The following is a 19,809-nucleotide window of genomic DNA, read 5'->3' on the forward strand; positions in this document are numbered from 1 at the left end:
GAGCTGCTCCTTTAGCTAGACTGGGGCAAGTGCTTTTGGCATTGCTGGTCTCCAGCTCGGTCCCGCCCAAGGAGCTGGGGGCAGGGCACTGCAAGACAAGCCCTAGTGCTGGGCATGTTCTCAGACCTGACCTGTGCCCTAACTAGAGCCATTCGTGTCCCTCCCCCGTCTCATACCCTCTCCCCTGCTGCCTCCAGCTTGGCTTCCCACATTCGGTGGCTGGGGCTGGGGGTTGGCCGGGGCACTCCCTCCCCGGCCCCCCTTGAGCTAAAGGGCAGCCTCTAACGGGTTGAACCCCCATGTCAGTCCGCTGACCCTGGGCTCTATGCTGGCTGCATCCTATGCTGGGGAGGAGCCCCTGCTCTGGCTATTGGGCAGCCACCTGGAACGCAGTATGAGAGATCCCCAAAGGGGGAGCTGCCTGCAACCTGGCCGTGCTGGCGGGCCTGCCCTCCCCCACCACCGCGCCGGCACCGGCACCAGGTTACAAGGTGACTGGCGAGCACAGGGGCCAGGCTAGAGGGCATCTCACCCACCTCCAACAGTGGGGTGTGATGGCGCGTTGGGGTCCGACCCTGCACCCCCCACTGCAGCAAGAGGTGACTCGCCAGCCAGTAGCACAGAGGGGGTGTTCCTGTGTCTCCAGGATACAGCCCAGCATGGGAGCGATGCAGGTATACGAGGACAGGCCGGCAGCCCTAGTTCCCTTGGGGGAAGGGGTCACAGGCCCCTGAACTCCCTACACTGGTCAGTCTGCTTCCTCCACGCTCCCCCCTGCTCTCCCTGTCCCCTCCCAAAGCCACCCCCTCCCTGTGTCCAAACCCTTCTCTGGCCAGGTGAGAACCGCTTGGGCCACGGTCTATGGGACATGAGGGCCCTCAGGGTGACCCCCTCCCCCCCGGGCAGTGCTTACAGCGCCAGGCCAGTAGGGGTCACCCACAGCCCAAGCACAGCGACCAGTGACCCCCCCACTACATCACAGGGGGAGTCTGCACCCAGGCCTGTCACAGTGCGACTGGCCCTTTAAGGCAGGTGGGTCCCAGCAGGTGCTGTGGTTAAAAATCAGGCCTCTGGGGTGGAGGTTCCCTCAGGCAGCAAGGAGACTGCAGGCAGGAGCTGAACGCCAGGAGCTGCCCGGCGCGCCCAGGTGAGGCTGGGGGGCGCAGGAGCCAGTAGGAGGCCGGAGTGCGGCGTGGGGCAGCACACGCTTGTGTTTCCCTGTGGACAGGGTTCACCCCCCAAGCAGGGCTGTGGCACCCACAGCTGGAGGCACTGGGGGAAGGCTGCTGTGTAGACAGAGCCATAGAGACCAACACATAGGTGAGGTCATGAGCTTTTGTGGGCAAAACCCACGTCCTCAGATGAGTTGACTGGAAATTACAGAATCCAGGGTATAGAACAACAAAAGCAGCTACCTGGCGACCGTGGGGCCCATGTCCATGAAGCTAATTGAGTCAGGCTGGATGTGCCCCATTCACAGCACTGGGGGTCTGTCTACACTACAGCACTAATGCGAACTAACTTAATTCGAATTAGTTAATTTGAACTAAGCTAATTCGAATTAGCGCATCTAGACTTAAAAACTAGTTCGAATTAGTGTTTTGCTAATTCGAACTAGCATATTCACACTGAGTGGACCCTGAACTGGGGTTAAGGCTGGCCGGAAGCAGTGCCGGCAGGACATCAGGTTAGGACTTAGAGTGTGGAGATGCTGTCTCAGGCTAGCCGAGGGCTGTGCTTAAAGGGACCCGCCCCCTACCCTGGACAGACAGTTCTCAGGGCTTCCCTGCTCGCTTGTCTACCTCGATGAGGGACAGCAAAGCAGTCCTGGCTTGGAGTGCCCTGAATGCCCACACTCGGCACATCACAGCACTCGGCCACCAGCCCGGCTGCACTTGCCGCAGGCTGCCATCCGGGGGAGGGTCAATCGGGGGGCTGCAGGAGAGCTTCCACCCCGAGGAGCCCGCAGAGCCAGCCCAGTCCTCCCCATCGGGGGCTCGTACCCCATTCCTCCCTCACCTCCTTCCACTTACCCCTCCCTAGCTCCCCTTCCTGATGTACAAAATAAAGGACACGTGTGTTCAAAAATAGAAACTCTCTTTATTTAACAATACTCAGGGTGGGGGTGGGGTTAACCTCTGGGGAGACTGGGGAAAAGCAGGTGGAAGAGGGGAAGAGAGAGGGTGGGAGAGGGGAGGGCAACTAAAATGATCAGGGGTTTGGAACAGGTCCCATGTGAAGAGAGGCTAAAGAGACTGGGACTTTTCAGCTTAGAAAAGAGGAGACTGAGGGGGGATATGATAGAGGTCTCTAAAAGCATGAGTGGTGTGAAGAGGGTGCATAAAAAAAGTTCTTCATTAGTTCCCATAATAGAAGGACTAGAGGACACCAAAGGAAAGGAATGGGTAGCAGGCTTCAAACTAATAACAGAAAGTTCTTCTTCACAAAGCAAATAGTCAACCTGTGGAACTCCTTGCTGCAGGAGGCTGTGAAGGCTAGAACTAGAACAGAGTTTAAAGAGAAGTTAGATACATTCATGGAGGTTGGGTCCATGGAGTGGTATTAGCCAGGGGGTAGAAATGGTGTTCCTGGCCTCTGTTTGTGGAAGGCTGGAGATGGATGGCACGAGACAAATGGCTTGGTCATTGTCTTCGGTCCATCCCCTCCGGGGTCCCTACTGTTGGCCGCTGTTGGCAGACAGACTACTGGGCTAGATGGACCTTTGGTCTGACCCAGTACTGCCATTCTATGCTCAGGGCTCAGGGTCGGGGGTCTCACTGGACCACCCTGATTTTCATGCACATCTGCTCCTGGGTGGCCATGCTGGCAGCTCTCCTGCCCTAGACAGCCACTTTCCTGTGCCTAGTGCGGAGATCGTGGATGAGGTCCACGATGTCTGCACTAGACCAGGCCTCTTGCGGATCTGGGCAGGCTCCCGGGAGCTGCCAGCCTGGTCCCGGGAAGAGGCGGAGGGCTGGGTGGCAGCGGGTGGCTTGCTCGAGCCGTGCCAGGGTCTGCTGGCTGGGTGCTGGCAGGCTTGCACCTGGCACGGGCACCGTAGCCAGCCCGTGCCCCTTTAAGGGCTCCGGGGCCGGGATGGGGGCAGAAGAGTTTCCTTGGTGGTGTCCAGAGTGGCCACCAGGGAAAGCTGGGGAGGGCTAGCCTCCCACTAGTTCGAATTAAGTGGCTACACAGCCCTTAATTCGAGCTAGTTAATTCAAACTCGGCGTTAGTCCTCGTGGAATGAGGTTTACCTAGTTCGAATTAAGCGCTCCGCTAGTTCGAATTAAGCGCTCCGCTAGTTTGAATTAAGTTCGAACTAGCGGTTTGTTAGTGTAGCGCCTATCAAAGTTAATTCGAACTAACATCTGTTAGTTCAAATGAACTTTGTAGTGTAGACATACCCTTGGTGTGGAGATGCAAATATCAAAGGCAGGGGAAATTGCCTTTGTAGTGCTTTAACCAGTGAATATCTTTATTCATGCCCAAGCTGGTCGAGTTGAACTTGGAAGTGAACAGTTTGCCTGCCTCCCCTTGTCACTGGGCGATAACATTCCTGTGCGGAGGCCTGGCTACATGGTTGAGTGCCCGGGCAGGTTAAAATGTTCCCCTACAGGGTGTGTGTGTTCCCGTTCCTGATGTCTGATTGGGCCCATTTCCCCTTTGGTGCCGAGACTGTCGGGTCTGCCAGTGCACCTGGCCGGGGGGCACTGCTGGCACTTGAGGGCATCTCACGTTATACGTGCAAGATCTTCCGTGCACTTGAGCTGAGAGCAAGAGCAGAACCCCAGCCCTGGTCTCCACCAGAGGGAGCACGAGACCCGTCCTTTCCGGGTGGGACCGACAGGACAAGACTCAGTTCTGCCTTGGAGCTGGGGACACCTGGAGTGTTGTGTCCAGTTCAGGGCCCCCCGCTACAGAAAGGACGTGGCCGCATTGGAGAGGGGCCAGTGAGGGCGACCAAAATGATTCGGGGGCTGGAGCACATGACCGACGAGGAGCGGCTGAGGGACTTGGGTCTGTTTAGTCTGCAGGAGAGAAGAGCGAGGGGGGATTTGAGAGCAGCCTGCAATTCCAAAGAGGCTGGCGAGAGGCTGTTCTCAGCAGGGCAGGTGGCAGAACAAGGAGCAATGGGCTCAAGTTAGCGGGGGAGGTCTAGGCTGGCTATTAGGAAAAACGATTTCCCTAGGCGGGTGGGGAAGCGCTGGGCTGGGTTCCCCAGGGAGGGGGGGAATCTTCATCCCTAGAGGTTTTTCAGTCTTGGCTTGACAGGGCCCTGGCCGGGTTGATTGAGTTGGGATTGGTCCTGCCTTGGGTACCGCCTGCGGTCTCTGCCAGCCCGAGGGTTCTGTGGTTCTGTGACAGGCCCAGGTGGATGCTAACGGCTCCTGTGGATTTCCGGACAGGAGGGAGCAAGTGGCTGTAACTCATGGGGCCTGGCCTTGCTGGTGCTTGCCTCGGTGTAAGTGAGGTGTAGCCGGCGCGTGCCAGCAGCGTGCGGTGTGCGGCTGGACGTGAGTGGGGAGGCAGGGGGAAGGGGGCATTTTGGTCAAGAGAACACGGACAGCAGGGGAGCCTCGTGCGAGGTCGCGCCAGGCGCTGGACACAGATCGCCGGGGGAGCTCTGAGACAGCAGAGGAGAAGAGGCGTGAGCTGCCCGGCACAGGTCAGTGGGAAGTGAGCCCCGCTCCCCCGCTGCTCCTGTGAGCCGTGTCTCCTGTGAGCTGGGTGCTTGGGCAGCCCCTCCGGAGAGAGTCCAACGCGCCTGGCTGAGAGCAGAGCGCCAACGGCCGGCAGCATGTGTTTCTATTGGTGGTGCACATCTGCACGTGCCTTGGTGCATACAGCGTATTTATTCCGCACATTGGTTGTGTGCCCGGCTCCTGAGTCTGGTTGTGCCAGGGATTTGGCTGGCAGCGTTGAGCCAGGAAAGGCCCTTGGTGCCATTTCGTGTCACTTGTCACCTGTTCCTGCCCAGCTGCCGGCTGGGACCTGACAAGCCACGTCCACGAGGGAATTTCCCGCGCTACCTGAGCAGGCCTGCTGATGGGGGGCAGTTGCCCCAGGCCCTTTACATCGCTGTCAGAGCACCGTGCGGGACGCTCCGGCGGCTCTAAGGGCTGTGGCGGCCGGCGCACCGTGCTCTGGGTGGCGCTGAGGGCTAGCTGTCCTGGCCCCGCCCCTCCTGCCTGAGGCCCCGCCCCTTCTGGTGGTCTCCCCCCACCTTGCCCAGGGACCTGGCGTGGCCGTGGCTCCCTGTGCCTGAGTGCTGGCCGGGCCTTTCCCGGGGAGCGGACTCGCCCGCCCGTTATGCCCGGCTGCACTCAGCTGGGGTGTGAAGGGGGCGCAGGCCCAGGCAGAAGGGGCGCCGTGCTCTGTCCTGCCAGGCCGGGGAGCCCCGGGATTCTCGCAGCCTGGCAAGTAAACGGCAGCGACCCTGCAGCCCTTGCTGAAGCCCCCGGAGGGGGAGTTCCCCACGGCCGGGCCAGCGGGTCATTACAACTCTGGGCCGTCGCCCTGGAGCCCTGGACCCGCTGCGCTGCTCCCTGCTGCAGCGCCCAGCCACCGGCTATCGGGCACGCTCCCCGGCAGGGCCCCCCGCTCCTAAGCAAACGGCCCCTTTTCCCATGGGAATTCCTCGACCTCATGGCCCAGCCAGGCCTCTTCTGCCTCTGCTGCACCGTGAGCTCCCCTGGGAGCTGCTCCTGGTTTGACACCCGGCGCCCTTGGGAGCTCCAGCCGCGACACAGAAGAGTTTGCTGGGTGCTGCAAATCCCCGGCTGTGTCGAGGCAACAGCTGTTCTCACAGCCCGGTGTCCCCTCCATGGGTGGGCACTGGGGTCAGTCGGCATCACTCCGCGCTCCTCTGCACTGCCTCAGGCCCCCTACGCCCCTACAGCCAGGGCTCCCCGGCGGACTACATCTCCCATGAGGCACCATGGACACGACTCCCATGATGCCCTACATTCACGCCACCAGAAATCACCGTGCATCATGGGAGACGTAGTCCAGTCAGGAAGCCTGGTGCATAGAGGTATGCAAAAGACGGCCCATCATCGGCACTAGCCTCATGGGTGCTCCAGTAGGAAAAAATAGTGGGTGCTTAGCACCCACTGGCAGGCAGCCCCTCCCCGCCAGCACCTCCACCCACTGGTGACCCTGCCCCTCCCCACCAGCACCTCGTGCCCATAGCATGCAGGGGGTTGGGAGGGTGGGGGAGGAGAGCAGACGGGATGGGGCAGCCCTAGGCTGGAAGAAGTGGCTCGGGGGAAGAGCAGAGGTGGGAAGAGACAGGACGGGTTTGGGGCTTGGAGGAAAAGGGTGGAGGGGAGGCAGGGCCTGGGCAGAGCAGGGGCAGGAGCAGAAGGAGGTGGGGTGCAGTGGGGCCTTGGGGGAAGGGGTGTGTCAGCTCACAGGGCCACGGACAAACAGGATTATGGATTCGCTTCAGCAGAGTGCTTTGGGGATCGTTTGTTTGATGAGTCTCACTACGGCCCTGCTCCTGCACAGTTAATGCTGCTGAATGGTTGTCATACAGCCCTTACAAGCACGCACCAGCAAGCGCCCCAGAGCAACGCATGCAAGAGTAAAGGCTCTTGGAATGCTTACGTCCCTTTTACCGCGGGGAGTCCCGTCCCTGATCCTCGCTGCGAGGGCCGCGGTCGACGTGGCTCCAGCTGGGGGAATCCAGAGCACCCTCCGAGGTCTAGGTCCCTGGTGAGACTCACCGGGCACGGGGCTGCCTACACGAGTTATATTCCATTTGGTTACCGGCTGAGCGTGCGCTGACTCAACGCCATTCCCAGCGTTCTCAGGAGCTGAGACTGAGGTCAAACTTGTTTACCGCTTAGTCGTTTCCCAGCTCAAGTGCACGGCTCAAAGCTGACAAGGGCCAGCTGCTGTTTGTGGTTGCAGGGTTCAAGGCTCTGCTGAGCTGTGTAGAGCAAGGATGGAAACTTCCATCCCAGCTGCTGAGCTGCAGGCCCCGCATGTGGCTTCTTAGAATCATAGAATCGTAGGACTGGAAGGGACCTCGAGTCATCGAATCCAGTCCCCTGCCCTCATGGCAGGACCCAGCACCGTCTAGACCATCCCTGAGAGACATTTATCTAACCTGCTCTTCAATATCTCCAGAGATGGGGATTCCACAACCTCCCTGGGCAATTTATTCCAGAGTTTGACAGGGGCAGGATCTGGGGCGGAACAGGGGCAAGAGGTTGGACATGAGTGAGGCAGGAGGAGGTGGGGCATGGTGGGGCCTTGGGGGATGGGTGGAGCAGGGACAGGAGGAGGTGGGGTGTGGGGGGGCCTTGTGGCAATGGGCGGAGCAGGGGCAGGAGGAGGTGGGGTGTGGGGGGGCCTTGTGGCAATGGGCGGAGCAGGGGCAGGAGGAGGTGAGGGTTGGAGGGGCAGGAGGAGGCGGGGCAAGGAAGAAGCCGGCACTTGTGACCTGCGGCTCCCACGGGGCGGCTCAGGCAAACAGGGCGCAGCGCAGAGGCCACGGAGGGGCCCGTAGATCGAATGGCAGGTACCTGGCCAGCTCCCCGTGAGGGTCGAGCTCCGGGGGGCGCCAGGCCTCTGGCCACGCTGGGGCCCTGCCGCTCCCGAGAGCCACGTGCCTCCCGGAGTCCAGTCCAGCCCCTCCCTCGCAGCCTGCCAAGTACTAGCTGCCCCAGCCCTGCCCCCTCATCCCTGGCCTGCTCCCCCAGCCAAAGCCCTGCCCCCACGTACCCAGCCCTCCGCCCCGTGGGGCCAGCAGGGAGACGCCTTAGCCCCCCTGTGCCGCCACCCAGCTACCAGAGGTGAGTGGTGCCTGGCCAGAGCCTCCGCCCCAAGGCCCACCCCCCCCACAACCCCCTGCCTCAACCATGAGCCTCCCGCACCCCTCCCATAGCTCACCCCCCTGCACCCCAACCCCCGCTCAGCCCTGAACCCCCTCCCACACCCCAACCCCCGCTCAGCCCTGAACCCCCTCCCACACCCCAACCCCCGCTCAGCGCTGAACCCCTTGTACCTAAACCCCTTCCCACACCCCACATCCCCATTCCAGGGCCCACTCTGAGTCCCACTGTCTGCCCCAGCCCTGAGCCCCCTTGCACCCGCCACGTGCCTCAGACTTCAACCAGAGCCCCCCCCCACACCCCAGCCCCTCTCTGGCACTTCAGTTCAAAAGAGGCTTCAGAAGTGTGGAGACCCCAAACCAGCCCGTGCCCGTCCCGCCTGCTCTTCAGAGTCCCCAGGGACGGGAATTCACCCCCCCCCCCCCCCCAGCGACTTCCTCCAGCGTTTCACCCCCAGCCAGGCAGGAACCCAGCCGAACCCCCCCCTCACTGCCATTTCAACATGCCCGGTTCTGTCAGCTTTGCCTCCGAGCTCGTGTTCTCTAGACCAGCGTGTGTTGGGTGTGAGCCGCGGAGAACAGAATTCCAATGGCTCAGCAGAAACCCTTGCTGTTCCTCATCCAGAGCCAGGCCGGACTGAGGGCTGGGCGAGCCAGGCAGCTGCCCAGGGCACCAACCGACATGGGGCGCCTGATGGCAGCTGTAAGGGGCGTGCGGACGCCCAGTTCCCGGAGGGCTGCAGTGGCCGCCCGGGGCAGGGGCCGTGTTAACCCCCACAGTGCCCTTCCCCCCGTGGCCGTGGGGCCCTGCATGGCCAGGTGCGGCCCACCCACGTGGCCACGGGCTGCGCACCAGCGACGGTAGCCGGGGAGCGCCTGCGCCGTGCGCCCACCTGTGCACTCCGGGCCGGCCTCGTGCATGCTCCGTGTGCCTGGAGGTGGGCCCGTGCACCCTGGGGGGGCAGGCTTGCACATGCGCCGTGCGCCTGGAGGTGGGCCCGTGCACCCCGGGGGGGGCAGGCTTGCACATGCGCCGTGCGCCTGGAGGTGGGCCCGTGCACCCCGGGGGGGCAGACTTGCACATGCACCGTGCGCCTGGAGGTGGGCCCGTGCACCCCGGGGGGGCAGACTTGCACATGTGCCGTGCACCCAGGGCGGCACCGCCTGCCCAGGGCCCAGGGTGCCAAAATGGCTCGGGCCGGCCCTGTCCAGAACAGTGATTGTTTGGTGTTCTTCCGTCTCAAAAAGTTTACGAAACTCTGCTCCAGACCGTTCGTCATTCTTGTTGCTCTTCTCTGGGCTTTCTCCTATTTCTCCACATCTGTCCGGAAATGTGGGGCCCGGAACTAGACCCGACGCTCTGGCTGGGCCCAGTGAGCGTGGAGCCGAGTGGGAGATGACTCCTCTGGTCTTGCTCACCACCTGCCTGCTCATGCTGCCCAGAATTACGGGTTTTTTGCAAGAGCCTCACACTCCTGACTCATATCTAGCTTGTGATTCCTGGGTCACTTCCTTTCTCCGCGCGTGAAACGGGTTTTCTTCCTCTGGGACGAGCTTTCTGGTGTCCTTGCTGGGTCTCACCCTGGTCAGAGCCGTTCTCCAGCCTGTCCGGACCACGCTGAGTCAGGGCCCTGTCCTCTGCGGGCTGGGAGCCCTCCCCACGTGGTGCCAGCCGCAGGCTCTGCAGCGTGCTCCGTGCCACGGCCCAGCCACTGCAGAGGGAATTGGGTCCGGGGTATATAGCAGCAAACGCCGTTCCTGTCAGCTCTAGGACCCCGTCAATGAACCTAACTCGTATGAATGAGACGCCTCCAGCCGCTTCATTCGCTTCGTGAACACGGGTCCTGCAATCGACCGGCAACTGCGCTTGCTGTCCCGTGTCGCTTGGATTCTGTAGGTGCCTCTCCAGCCCCTCTGAGGAAGGGGGCTTTCCCCACGCAGTGATGCGCCCGCCTTCGCGTGGCGGCGCCGAGGCTGCGTTGCCCTCGCTTCTTACTGAGATGGTCACACAAGCCAGCGCCACCAGCCTCCTGCCCGCCGGGACAGGCCACGGCCAACAGCGCGGCGTGTGTGTGTGTGCGCCAAGCGGCAGCTGATGCAACCACGGCGGCGCCGCGCGTGGGGTGATGTAATGGGTGAGCAACGGGCCCCTCCCACGGAACCAACGCCACGGAGGCCACGGAGCGCCAGGGAAGAGAAAGCCCCGAGGCGAACAGGGAGAGTCCCCGGCTGGGAGGAACCATGAGTCACGGCCCCGCTCGCCGGAGCAGGAGGAAATAACACATCCAAGCGTGCGTGGCTGTGAGCAGGAGCGGCCTTCCCATCAAACACGCCGTGGGGCCCCCGCCATGCGGCGGTGCAGCAGGCGCAGGCAGGCTGCCCGCCGGTCGTGGCTGGGGGCCCCACGCCGCTCCTGCAGGCAGCCGGCTACTGGTACAGCTCCGTGTGCCCCTGCAGGGGGGGCAGCTCTGGGCATGCTGCCCCCACCCCGGGCAGCACAGGGACCCTCTGCCCCCTGCCCCAAGGGGCATGCAGGGGCGTGCCCAGCTGTGGCGGGTCCCCGCCCACTCTGCCTCCCTCCCCCTGCTCCTGGAGGTGGCCTCTGGGGGGGGGGGGGGACAGTGCCACACGTTGCCCTGCCCCCCGGCGCTGACTCCACAGCTCCCATTGGCCGGGACGATCCATCACTCACAACAGCCTTGGATAGCTTGGCTCAGGCTTCGGCTGCAGCCCCCGGGGGCAGGGCTCGGGGCTGGGTTCAGCCCCATCGGGTGGGACTCCGTCTTTTTGTCCTGGGCCCCGGCAAGTCCACGGCGGGCCCTGCTTGGCAGAGCCCCAGAAACCTGCTCGCGGGGCCCTGCTTGAGAACCGCTGGTAAAGGCCTGCTCTGCTTCCCCTGGGCCGACGTGGGAGCCGTTCCGTGGCCCGTGCTACACCGGAGGCCACGGGCTGCATGATCTTTCAATCTACCCATGGGGGGTACGTCTACACTACAGCGCTAGTTCGAACTAACTTAGTTCGAATTAGTTAATTCGAACTAAGCTAGTTCGAACTAGCGCATCTAGAACTAAAAACTAGTTCGAACTAGCGTTTTGCTAGTTCGAACTAGCGCGTCCACACTGATTGGACGCAGGGGGGCATTTAAGGGCAGCTGAAACCGGTTCTGGCAGGGCATCAGGTCAGCAGTTGCTTTGTGTGGCTGCTGTCTGAGGCTATCTGAGGCTCGTGCTTAAAGGGACCCCCCCTGGACAGCCGGTTCTCAGCTTTTCCTGCTTGCTTGCCAACCTCGCCGAGGGACAGCAAAGCGTCGGTCTCTGTGCCCGTCTGTGTCGGTGCTTCCCTTCGGGGGGGCCGCCGCAGGTGGCAACATGGAGCCACGGCTCGCCCTGCACCTTCTGGTGCACGTTCTGGACTTGCTGCTGCAAGCCTGCCAGCAATGGCTCGAGGCTGCCTGGCACCACCTGGGGAACGTCAGCCCCCTGCCTCTCCGCCTGGCCGCCCTGGGGGCCGTGGAGGAGCCGCGGCGGCGCCCCGGCACCGGCGTGCCCCGCCGCATCTGGCGTCTGGACACCAGCAGCGACTGGTGGGACCGCATCGTCCTGGAGCGCTGGGACGACCGACAGTGGACCCAGAACTTTAGGATGAGGAGGGACACCTTCCTGGAGCTCTGCGAGTGGCTCGCCCCTGCCCTGCAAAGAAGGGACACTCGCATGAGGCCCGCCATCCCCCTCCAGAAGCGGGTGGCCATCGCCCTCTGGAAGCTCTCCACGCCGGACAGCTACCGATCCGTCGGGAACCAGTTCGGCGTGGGGAGATCCACTGTCGGAGCAGTGCTCATGCAGGTACGGCGCTCGTCGGCCACCGAGCCGGGGGGGAGGGGGGCTGCGAGGAGGGGATGGGCCGCCCCAGGGACAAAGGGGGGGGAGGGAGGAGGCGAAAGCGCCCCGCACCGGAGGGGTCGGGCTGTCCCGGCCGTACTACACGCCGCCAGGGGGGTTGCTTCCGGGAGTGGGGCGCGGGGCACTGCCAGGGCACGCACGCTCCCAGCCACCCGGGCGCCCCACTGATTGACGCTTTGCTGTGTCTCTCTCCGCAGGTGGTCAAGGCCATCAACCGGGTGCTGCTCCGCAGGGTGGTCCGCCTCGCCGACCCGGATGCCGTCATCCGGGGATTCGGCGCCCTCGGCTTCCCCAACTGCGGGGGGGCCATCGACGGGACGCACATCCCCATCCGTGCCCCGGAACACCAGGCGTCCCGGTACGTGAACCGCAAGGGGTACTTCTCCGTCATCCTGCAGGCCGTATGTGACCACCGGGGACAGTTGACGGACATAAATGTGGGCTGGTCCGGCAAAGCACACGACGCCCGGGTGTACCGGAACTCCTCCGTGTGCCAGCGGCTGCAGGACGGGACCTTCTTCCCCGACCGCCACATCAGGGTCGGGGACGTGGACATGCCCGTCTGCCTGGTGGGGGATGCCGCCTACCCACTGCAGCCCTGGCTCATGAAGCCCTACACGGGACACCTCAATCCCTCCCGCCAGGCCTTCAATAACAGGCTGAGCAGGGCCCGCATCGTGGTGGAGGGGGCCTTCGGGCGACTGAAAGCCCGCTTTCGATGCCTCCTCACCCGTCTGGACCTGGCCGAGCACAACATCCCTCCCGTGGTGGCGGCATGTTGTGTGCTCCACAATTTGTGTGAGCGGAAGGGGGAGGCTTTCTTGCCAGCCTGGATGGCTGAGGCTGACCGCATGGCTGGACACTACGGTCAGCCCCGCACCGCCGCCGTCCGGGAAGCCCAGCGGGGGGCCATCCGGATCCGGGAAGCCCTGCGGGAGAGCTTCCAGGTGGAGGAGGAGGAGGACTGACCTCTCCCTGCATGCCCCACCGGGGCCTTCTTCCACCCTACCCCCCCCTTCCCCTTTCCCCTCCCTACCTACTGTCAAATAAAGACACCTGTTTTTCCAACAAAAACGTCTGTTTATTTCACAGAACTGGGGTGGGGGAGGGAGGAATGAAGGTGGGAGAAGGGAGGGGGAAACCTGGGACGAGGGAGCTGGAAGGGGAGGGGAGGGAAGGGAGGAAGGGAAAGGAAAGCTCAGGGGTGGGAGTCTGGGTGCCTCTCCCGTCTCGCCACACTGCGGGTCCGGGGGCGTCGGTGGGGAATGGTTGTGGAGGGGGGGGCAGAGAGGACAGGGGGTGTGGAGGAAGCAGGAGCGGAAGCAGGAGGAGCAGGAGGAGCAGGGGGAGCAAGAGGGGGAGCAAGAGGGGGAGCAGGGGGAGCAAGAGGGGGAGCAAGAGGGGGAGCAGGGGGAGCAAGAGGGGGAGCAAGAGGGGGAGCAGGGGGAGCAAGAGGGGGAGCAAGAGGGGGAGCAGGGGGAGCAAGAGGGGGAGCAAGAGGGGGAGCAGGGGGAGGAGGAAATGGAAAGCGGTCTAGCAGGCTCTGGAGGTGGCCTCGCAGGGCACGGCCCTGCTCCTCCAGGGCCTCCAGACTCCTCTGGCGCAGCCTGAGGTCCTCCTGGACCCAGTGGTCCTGGAGACGGAGCTGTCGGTCCAGGAACCGGAGATGCCGCCTCTGGTAGTCCTCCTGGTTCCTGGCTGTCCTGCTTGCCCGGGCGCGGGCGGCTGCTGCAGGCGGGGTGGTGCGCCCTGCAGGCCCCGGTGCTGCAGCTGTGGTGCAAGAAGACCAGCGGTCAATTACCCCAGGGGCCCAGGTGTGTGAAACCCAGCTCCCCTCTGCAAGGCCAGGGCCCCTGCAGGATCCCCAGCTGCTGCTCCGTAGTGGGCAAGGCCCAGGCGCACGGTCCCGGGGCTCCCTCTCGCCCCAGCCCCCCGTACACATAAGGGGAACACGAGGGTACTCACAGGTGGACGCCTCCCCGGCCTCTGATGATGCAGGCGAGCGGCTCTGTGGGGTGCCTCGGGGGTCCCGGGTCCTGGGAAGGCTGGCAGCAGGCTCCTGGCTCTCAGAGCCCTCTTCCTCCTCCTCGGTGTCCAGGAGCGGTCCCTCTGCCCCGGGGTCAATCACGTCCCGGGGGGCAGGGACGGCATGAGGCCCCAGGATGCGGTCCAGGGCATGGAAGTGGGGGCAGGCCTCCGGGTCGGCCCCTGGCAGGCAGGCCCGGGAGTAGGACTGCCGCAAGTCTTTAATCTTGCAGCGCACCTGCTCCCGGCTGCGCTGGTGGCCCCTGGCGGCCAGACTGGCAGCCATGCGTCCATAGACGGCCGCGTTCCGGTGGCTAGTGCGGAGATCGTGGACATTTGAGGCTTCCCCCCAAACCTCGATGAGGTCCACGATCTCCGCACTTGACCAGGCGGGCGCCCGCCTTTTGCGCCCCCGGGCAGGCTCCCGGGAGCCGCCAGGCTGGTCGTGGGGAGCAGTGGAGGGCTGGGAGCCCTCGGATGGCTGGCTCATCCTGTGGCAGGTGCAGGCTGTGCAGGCACGGGTGCTGGCAGCCTTGCAACTGGCACAAAGTGAGTAGCCAGCCCGTGGCCCTTTAAGGGCTCCGGGGCCGGGAGGGGGGCAATAGAGTTTCCCTGGTGTTGGCCAGAGTGGCCACCAGGGAAACCTGGGAAGCCTTAGCCTCCCACTAGTTCGAACTAAAGGGCTACACAGCCCTTAGTTCGAACTAGCTAGTTCGAACTAGGCGTTAGTCCTCGTAAAATGAGGTTTACCTAGTTCGAACTAAGCGCTCCGTTAGTTCGAATTAAGTTCGAACTAACGGAGCGCTAGTGTAGCGCATAGGAAAGTTAGTTCGAACTAACGTCCGTTAGTTCGAACTAACTTTCTAGTGTAGACATACCCGGGGAGAGTTAATGGGGATGGTTGGGGCTGGCCCAGGCTGGAGCAGACAGACGGCCCCGCAGGGAGTCAGTTTCCGGCCACTGGGCGCTGCTGGCGCCGCTGGAGCGAACCCGCCTCCTGCAAGGAGGGAGCTGGTCCAGCGGCCCCGTGTGGCCTGCCCTGGCGGCAGGTCGGCTTCACGAGGCTGCTCGGGTGGGTTTTCCACGCCCTGGATCGGCCCCCGGAGGGACTGAGCGACGTTTGCTTTGCAGGCCAGCGCTGCGGGCTCGCTCCGTTCATCTGCGTGTCGGAACAGACCTGGCGTCCTTTCGTCTGCCTCCGTCTAGGCAGCCAAAGACGCCCCCCCCCCCCCCCCCCGAGGGCACGGGCAGTGGCTGGTCCGTTTCCTGTGGGCCTGTAAGGAGCATGGGGCCTGCCCATGTCTGGAAGGGCCGGCAGGGCCGGGCAGGCTGCTGCAGAGGGAGTGTTCTCCCGGCTCTTTCCGTGCCAGGGCCTGGACAGTCACCCCTGGGCTCCGGGCCATTGGCCTCGCCCCGGCTCCCGCTGCCTTGGAACAGCACCGAGGGGGTCGCCTCCGCCAAAGGGAACACAGGGCCACGTGCCCCTGGGAGCAAAGGGCCCGCACGTCTGGCTCCGGGCGGCTGGAGGCGCTGTGGCCGCAGTGCATGGAGGGAGCCAGGCCGCTGCTGCGTCGGCGTCGCGCAGAGCGGTTAGACGGACACGCCCCGGCCTGGCTGCGCCCTGGTCGCACGTCGGGCCCTTGCATCCCAGGCCTGGAGTCTTGAACCTGCGCCCTGCTGTCCATGGCTGCCACCGGGGTGTAGCCGGGGTTGTGTAGCGGGTTGTGTAGCTGGGGTTGTGTAACAAAGGGGTGTAGCCAGGGGGTGTAGCAGAGGTTGTGTAGCCATGGTGTGTAGGTAGGGTTGTGTAACAAGGGGGTATAGCCGGGGGGTGTAGCCGGGGTTGTGTAACAAAGGGGTGTAGCTGGGGATGTGTAGCCGGGGGCAGTAGCAGGGGTTGTGTAGCCATGGTGTGTAGGTAGGGTTGTGTAACAAGGGGGTGTAGCTAGGGGGTGTAGCTGGGGGTGTGTAGCCGGGGGCAGTAGCAGGGGTTGTGTAGCCATGGTGTGTAGGTAGGGTTGTGTAACAAGGGGGTGTAGCCGGGGGGTGTTGCAGGGGTTGTGTAATAAGGGAGTGTAGCCAGGGTGTGTAGCCAGGGTTGTGTAACAAAGGGGTGTAGCTAGGGGGTGTAGCTGGGGGTATGTAGCCGGGGGCTGTAGCAGGGGTTGTGTAGCCATGGTGTGTAGGTAGGGTTGTGTAACAAGGGGGTGTAGCCGGGGTTGTGTAACAAGGGAGTGTAGCCAGGGTTGTGTAACAAAGGGGTGTAGCTAGGGGGTGTAGCTGGGGGTGTGTAGCCGGGGGCAGTAGCAGGGGTTGTGTAGCCATGGTGTGTAGGTAGGGTTGTGTAACAAGGGGGTGTAGCCGGGGGGTGTTGCAGGGGTTGTGTAACAAGGGAGTGTAGCCAGGGTGTGTAGCCGGGGTTGTGTAACAAAGGGGTGTAGCTGGGGGTGTGTAGCCGGGGGCTGTAGCAGGGGTTGTGTAGCCATGGTGTGTAGATAGGGTTGTGTAACAAGGGGGTGTAGCCGGGGTGTGTAGCCGGGGTTGTGTAACAAAGGGGAGTAGCTAGGGGGTGTAGCTGGGGGTGTGTAGCCGGGGGCTGTAGCAGGGGTTGTGTAGCCATGGTGTGTAGGTAGGGTTGTGTAACAAGGGGGTGTAGCCGGGGGGGTGTTTCAGGGGTTGTGTAACAAGGGGGTGTAGCCAGGGTGTGTAGCCGGGGTTGTGTAACAAAGGGGTGTAGCCAGGGTGTGTAGCTGGGGTTGTGTAACAAAGGGGTGTAGCTGGGGGGTGTAGCTGGGGGTGTGTAGCCGGGGGTTGTAGCAGGGGTTGTGTAGCCATGGTGTGTAGGTAGGGTTGTGTGACAAGGGGGTGTAGCTGGGGGGTGTTGCAGGGGTTGTGTAACAAGGGGGTGTAGCCGGGGGGTGTTGCAGGGGTTGTGTGACAAGGGGGTGTAGCCGGGGGGTGTTGCAGGGGTTGTGTGACAAGGGGGTGTAGCCGGGGGGTGTTGCAGGGGTTGTGTGACAAGGGGGTGTAGCCGGGGGGTGTTGCAGGGGTTGTGTAACAAGGGAGTGTAGCCAGGGTGTGTAGCCGGGGTTGTGTAACAAAGGGGTGTAGCTGGGGGTGTGTAGCCGGGGGCTGTAGCAGGGGTTGTGTAGCCATGGTGTGTAGATAGGGTTGTGTAACAAGGGGGTGTAGCCGGGGTGTGTAGCCGGGGTTGTGTAACAAAGGGGAGTAGCTAGGGGGTGTAGCTGGGGGTGTGTAGCCGGGGGCTGTAGCAGGGGTTGTGTAGCCATGGTGTGTAGGTAGGGTTGTGTAACAAGGGGGTGTAGCCGGGGGGTGTTGCAGGGGTTGTGTAACAAGGGAGTGTAGCCAGGGTGTGTAGCCGGGGTTGTGTAACAAAGGGGTGTAGCTGGGGGTGTGTAGCCGGGGGCTGTAGCAGGGGTTGTGTAGCCATGGTGTGTAGATAGGGTTGTGTAACAAGGGGGTGTAGCCGGGGTGTGTAGCCGGGGTTGTGTAACAAAGGGGAGTAGCTAGGGGGTGTAGCTGGGGGTGTGTAGCCGGGGGCTGTAGCAGGGGTTGTGTAGCCATGGTGTGTAGGTAGGGTTGTGTAACAAGGGGGTGTAGCCGGGGGGGTGTTTCAGGGGTTGTGTAACAAGGGGGTGTAGCCAGGGTGTGTAGCCGGGGTTGTGTAACAAAGGGGTGTAGCCAGGGTGTGTAGCTGGGGTTGTGTAACAAAGGGGTGTAGCTGGGGGGTGTAGCTGGGGGTGTGTAGCCGGGGGTTGTAGCAGGGGTTGTGTAGCCATGGTGTGTAGGTAGGGTTGTGTGACAAGGGGGTGTAGCTGGGGGGTGTTGCAGGGGTTGTGTAACAAGGGGGTGTAGCCGGGGGGTGTTGCAGGGGTTGTGTGACAAGGGGGTGTAGCCGGGGGGTGTTGCAGGGGTTGTGTGACAAGGGGGTGTAGCCGGGGGGTGTTGCAGGGGTTGTGTGACAAGGGGGTGTAGCCGGGGGGTGTTGCAGGGGTTGTGTGACAAGGGGGTGTAGCCAGGGGCTGTAGCAGGGGTTGTGTAGCCATGGGGGTGAGACCCAGCTCACCCGGCCTCCGTCCAGGCTGGCTCCTTGCAGGCTGCCTGTATGAGACCGGCTCCCAGACTGCGCAGTGTCAGGAAGCCCCTCGCGCTAAAAGCCGCAGCTTGTCGTTTTCCGTTTCCTTTCCACCACACAAAGGGGCCGGGGCAAGTCCTTTGGGCCCCCCAGCCCAGCCCCTCCTCCCCCATCCACTCTGAATCCCAGCCCCCACCCCCCAGCCCGGGCAGCTCTGCCACACTCCTGGACACATGGGCAGAGCTCCCAACTGGTCCTCGTGGGCGACTGTCACCCCCACCGTTGGGACAGAGACGCCGTCAGGGTTTGCAGGCTCTGCTGTGTAGCAGGGAGGTGTGTAGCGGGAGAGGTGAAGCAGGGGGTATAGTCAGAGGGTGTAGTGGGGGGTGGGTGTAGCAGGGGGTGTAGTGGTGGGTGTAGTCAGAGGGTATAGCAGGGGGGCTGTAGCAGGGTGTGTAACGGGGGTGTAGTGATGGGTGTAGTCAGGGTGTAGTGGGGGGTGTAGCAGGGGGTGTAGTGGTGGGTGTAGTCAGGGTGTAGCAGGGGGTGTAGTGGTGGGTGTAGTCAGAGGGTGTAGCGGTGGGTGTAGCGGGGGCTGTAGCGGGGGATGTAGCTGCAAGCTCCGGGAAGAGCAGGCTGGATTCACACCGCAGCATCTCCGGGAGGCGATGACAGACTCTGCCGGGAAGGGGGCCACAGCAGGCGTCTCTCAGCGGGGGCGGGGGTGGGGCTGGGGGCGGGAGGCTGAGCCACCAGGTGTGACCATGTGGGGGGGTACATGTCCGAGGGTTCTGGCGGGTCCGGCCGCACCACCCGCGCTGCCGTCTGTGCCCAGGCTCGGGGCCCCACATCTCCCCCGCCCTCTGCCCACAGCAGAGCCCGCTAGCCCAGGCGGCGGGGCCGTGCATGTGGGGGTGTCGGGGGCACGTTCCCTCCCTGCCGAGGGGCTCGCCAGCTGCAGCTCCTAACACAGCCGCTGGCCACGGGGCCGGGGGCTTTCGTCTGGAGGGGGCACCGCAGCCGCAGTTCTGGGAGGGGTGGACAAACCCACCCCAGCATTTCTGGGCCTCACACCAGTGGCGTTACGGGGGGGGGCTAGAAAATCGGGCCAGGAGCTGCAGTCTGACGTGCCAGGGCACACTCAGAGCCACCATGGGTATGTCCACACTACAGCGCTAATTCGAATTGGTGCATCTAGACCTAAAAACTAATTCGAATGAGCGTTTTGCTCATTCGAAATACCATGTCCACATTGAGTGGACCCTGGACTGAAGTTAAGGCTGGCCGGAACAGGTGCCGGCAGGGCATCCGGTAGTGTGGAGCTGCTGCCTCAGGCTAGCCGAGGGCTGTGCTTAAAGGGACCCGACCCCCACCCCGGACAGACAGTTCTCAGGGTTCCCCTCTTGCATGTCTACCTCGATGAGGGACAGCAAAGCAGTCCTGGCTTGGAGTGCCCTGAGTGCCCGCACTCGGCACATCACAGCACTCGGCCATCAGCCCGGCTGCACTTGCCGCAGGCTGCCATCCGGGGGAGTTAATCGGGGGGCTGTCAGGATCCAGGAGGCCCTGCAGGAGAGCTTCCACCACGAGGAGCCCGTAGAGCCACCCCAGTCCTCCCCATCGGCGGCTCGTGCCCCATTCCTCCCTCACCTCCTTCCACTTACCCCTCCCTAGCCCCCCTTCCTGATGTAAAAAATAAGACACGTGTGTTCAAAAATAGAAACTCTCTTTATTTAACAAAACTGGGGGGGGGGGGGATTAACCTCTAGGGAGACTGGGAAAAGGAGGTGGGAGAGGGGAAGAGAGGGTGGGAGTGGGGAGGAGGAAACCTGGGAGGAGGGAGCTGGAAGAGGGAACCCAGGGGAAGAAGGAGGAGGGGAAGTATCAAACTATGGTACGCCATATCTTCAGTACTGTGTACAGATGTGGTCTCCTCACCTCAAAAAAGA

At 63.1% G+C, this 19,809-nt stretch overlaps 2 protein-coding genes across 2 annotated transcripts in view; one reads left to right on the forward strand and one right to left on the reverse strand.

Moving 5' to 3' along the window:
* Positions 1 to 19,809, forward strand: part of LOC102448244 (interleukin-1 beta) — a 51,522-nt gene that overhangs the window by 4,841 nt on the left and 26,872 nt on the right. The gene's annotated exons all lie outside the window — the stretch shown is intronic.
* LOC142820927 (uncharacterized) lies at positions 12,783 to 14,313 on the reverse strand. Its single transcript, XM_075910703.1, has 2 exons — positions 13,705 to 14,313; positions 12,783 to 13,509 (listed from the first exon to the last, which is right to left on the reverse strand). The coding sequence occupies exons 1-2, from the start codon at positions 14,252 to 14,254 to the stop codon at positions 12,938 to 12,940; spliced, it is 1,122 nt and encodes a 373-aa protein (XP_075766818.1). The 5' UTR covers positions 14,255 to 14,313; the 3' UTR covers positions 12,783 to 12,937.

Source organism: Pelodiscus sinensis, chromosome 28 (genome assembly GCF_049634645.1).
Source record: "Pelodiscus sinensis isolate JC-2024 chromosome 28, ASM4963464v1, whole genome shotgun sequence".
Taxonomy (NCBI): Eukaryota; Metazoa; Chordata; order Testudines; family Trionychidae; genus Pelodiscus; species Pelodiscus sinensis.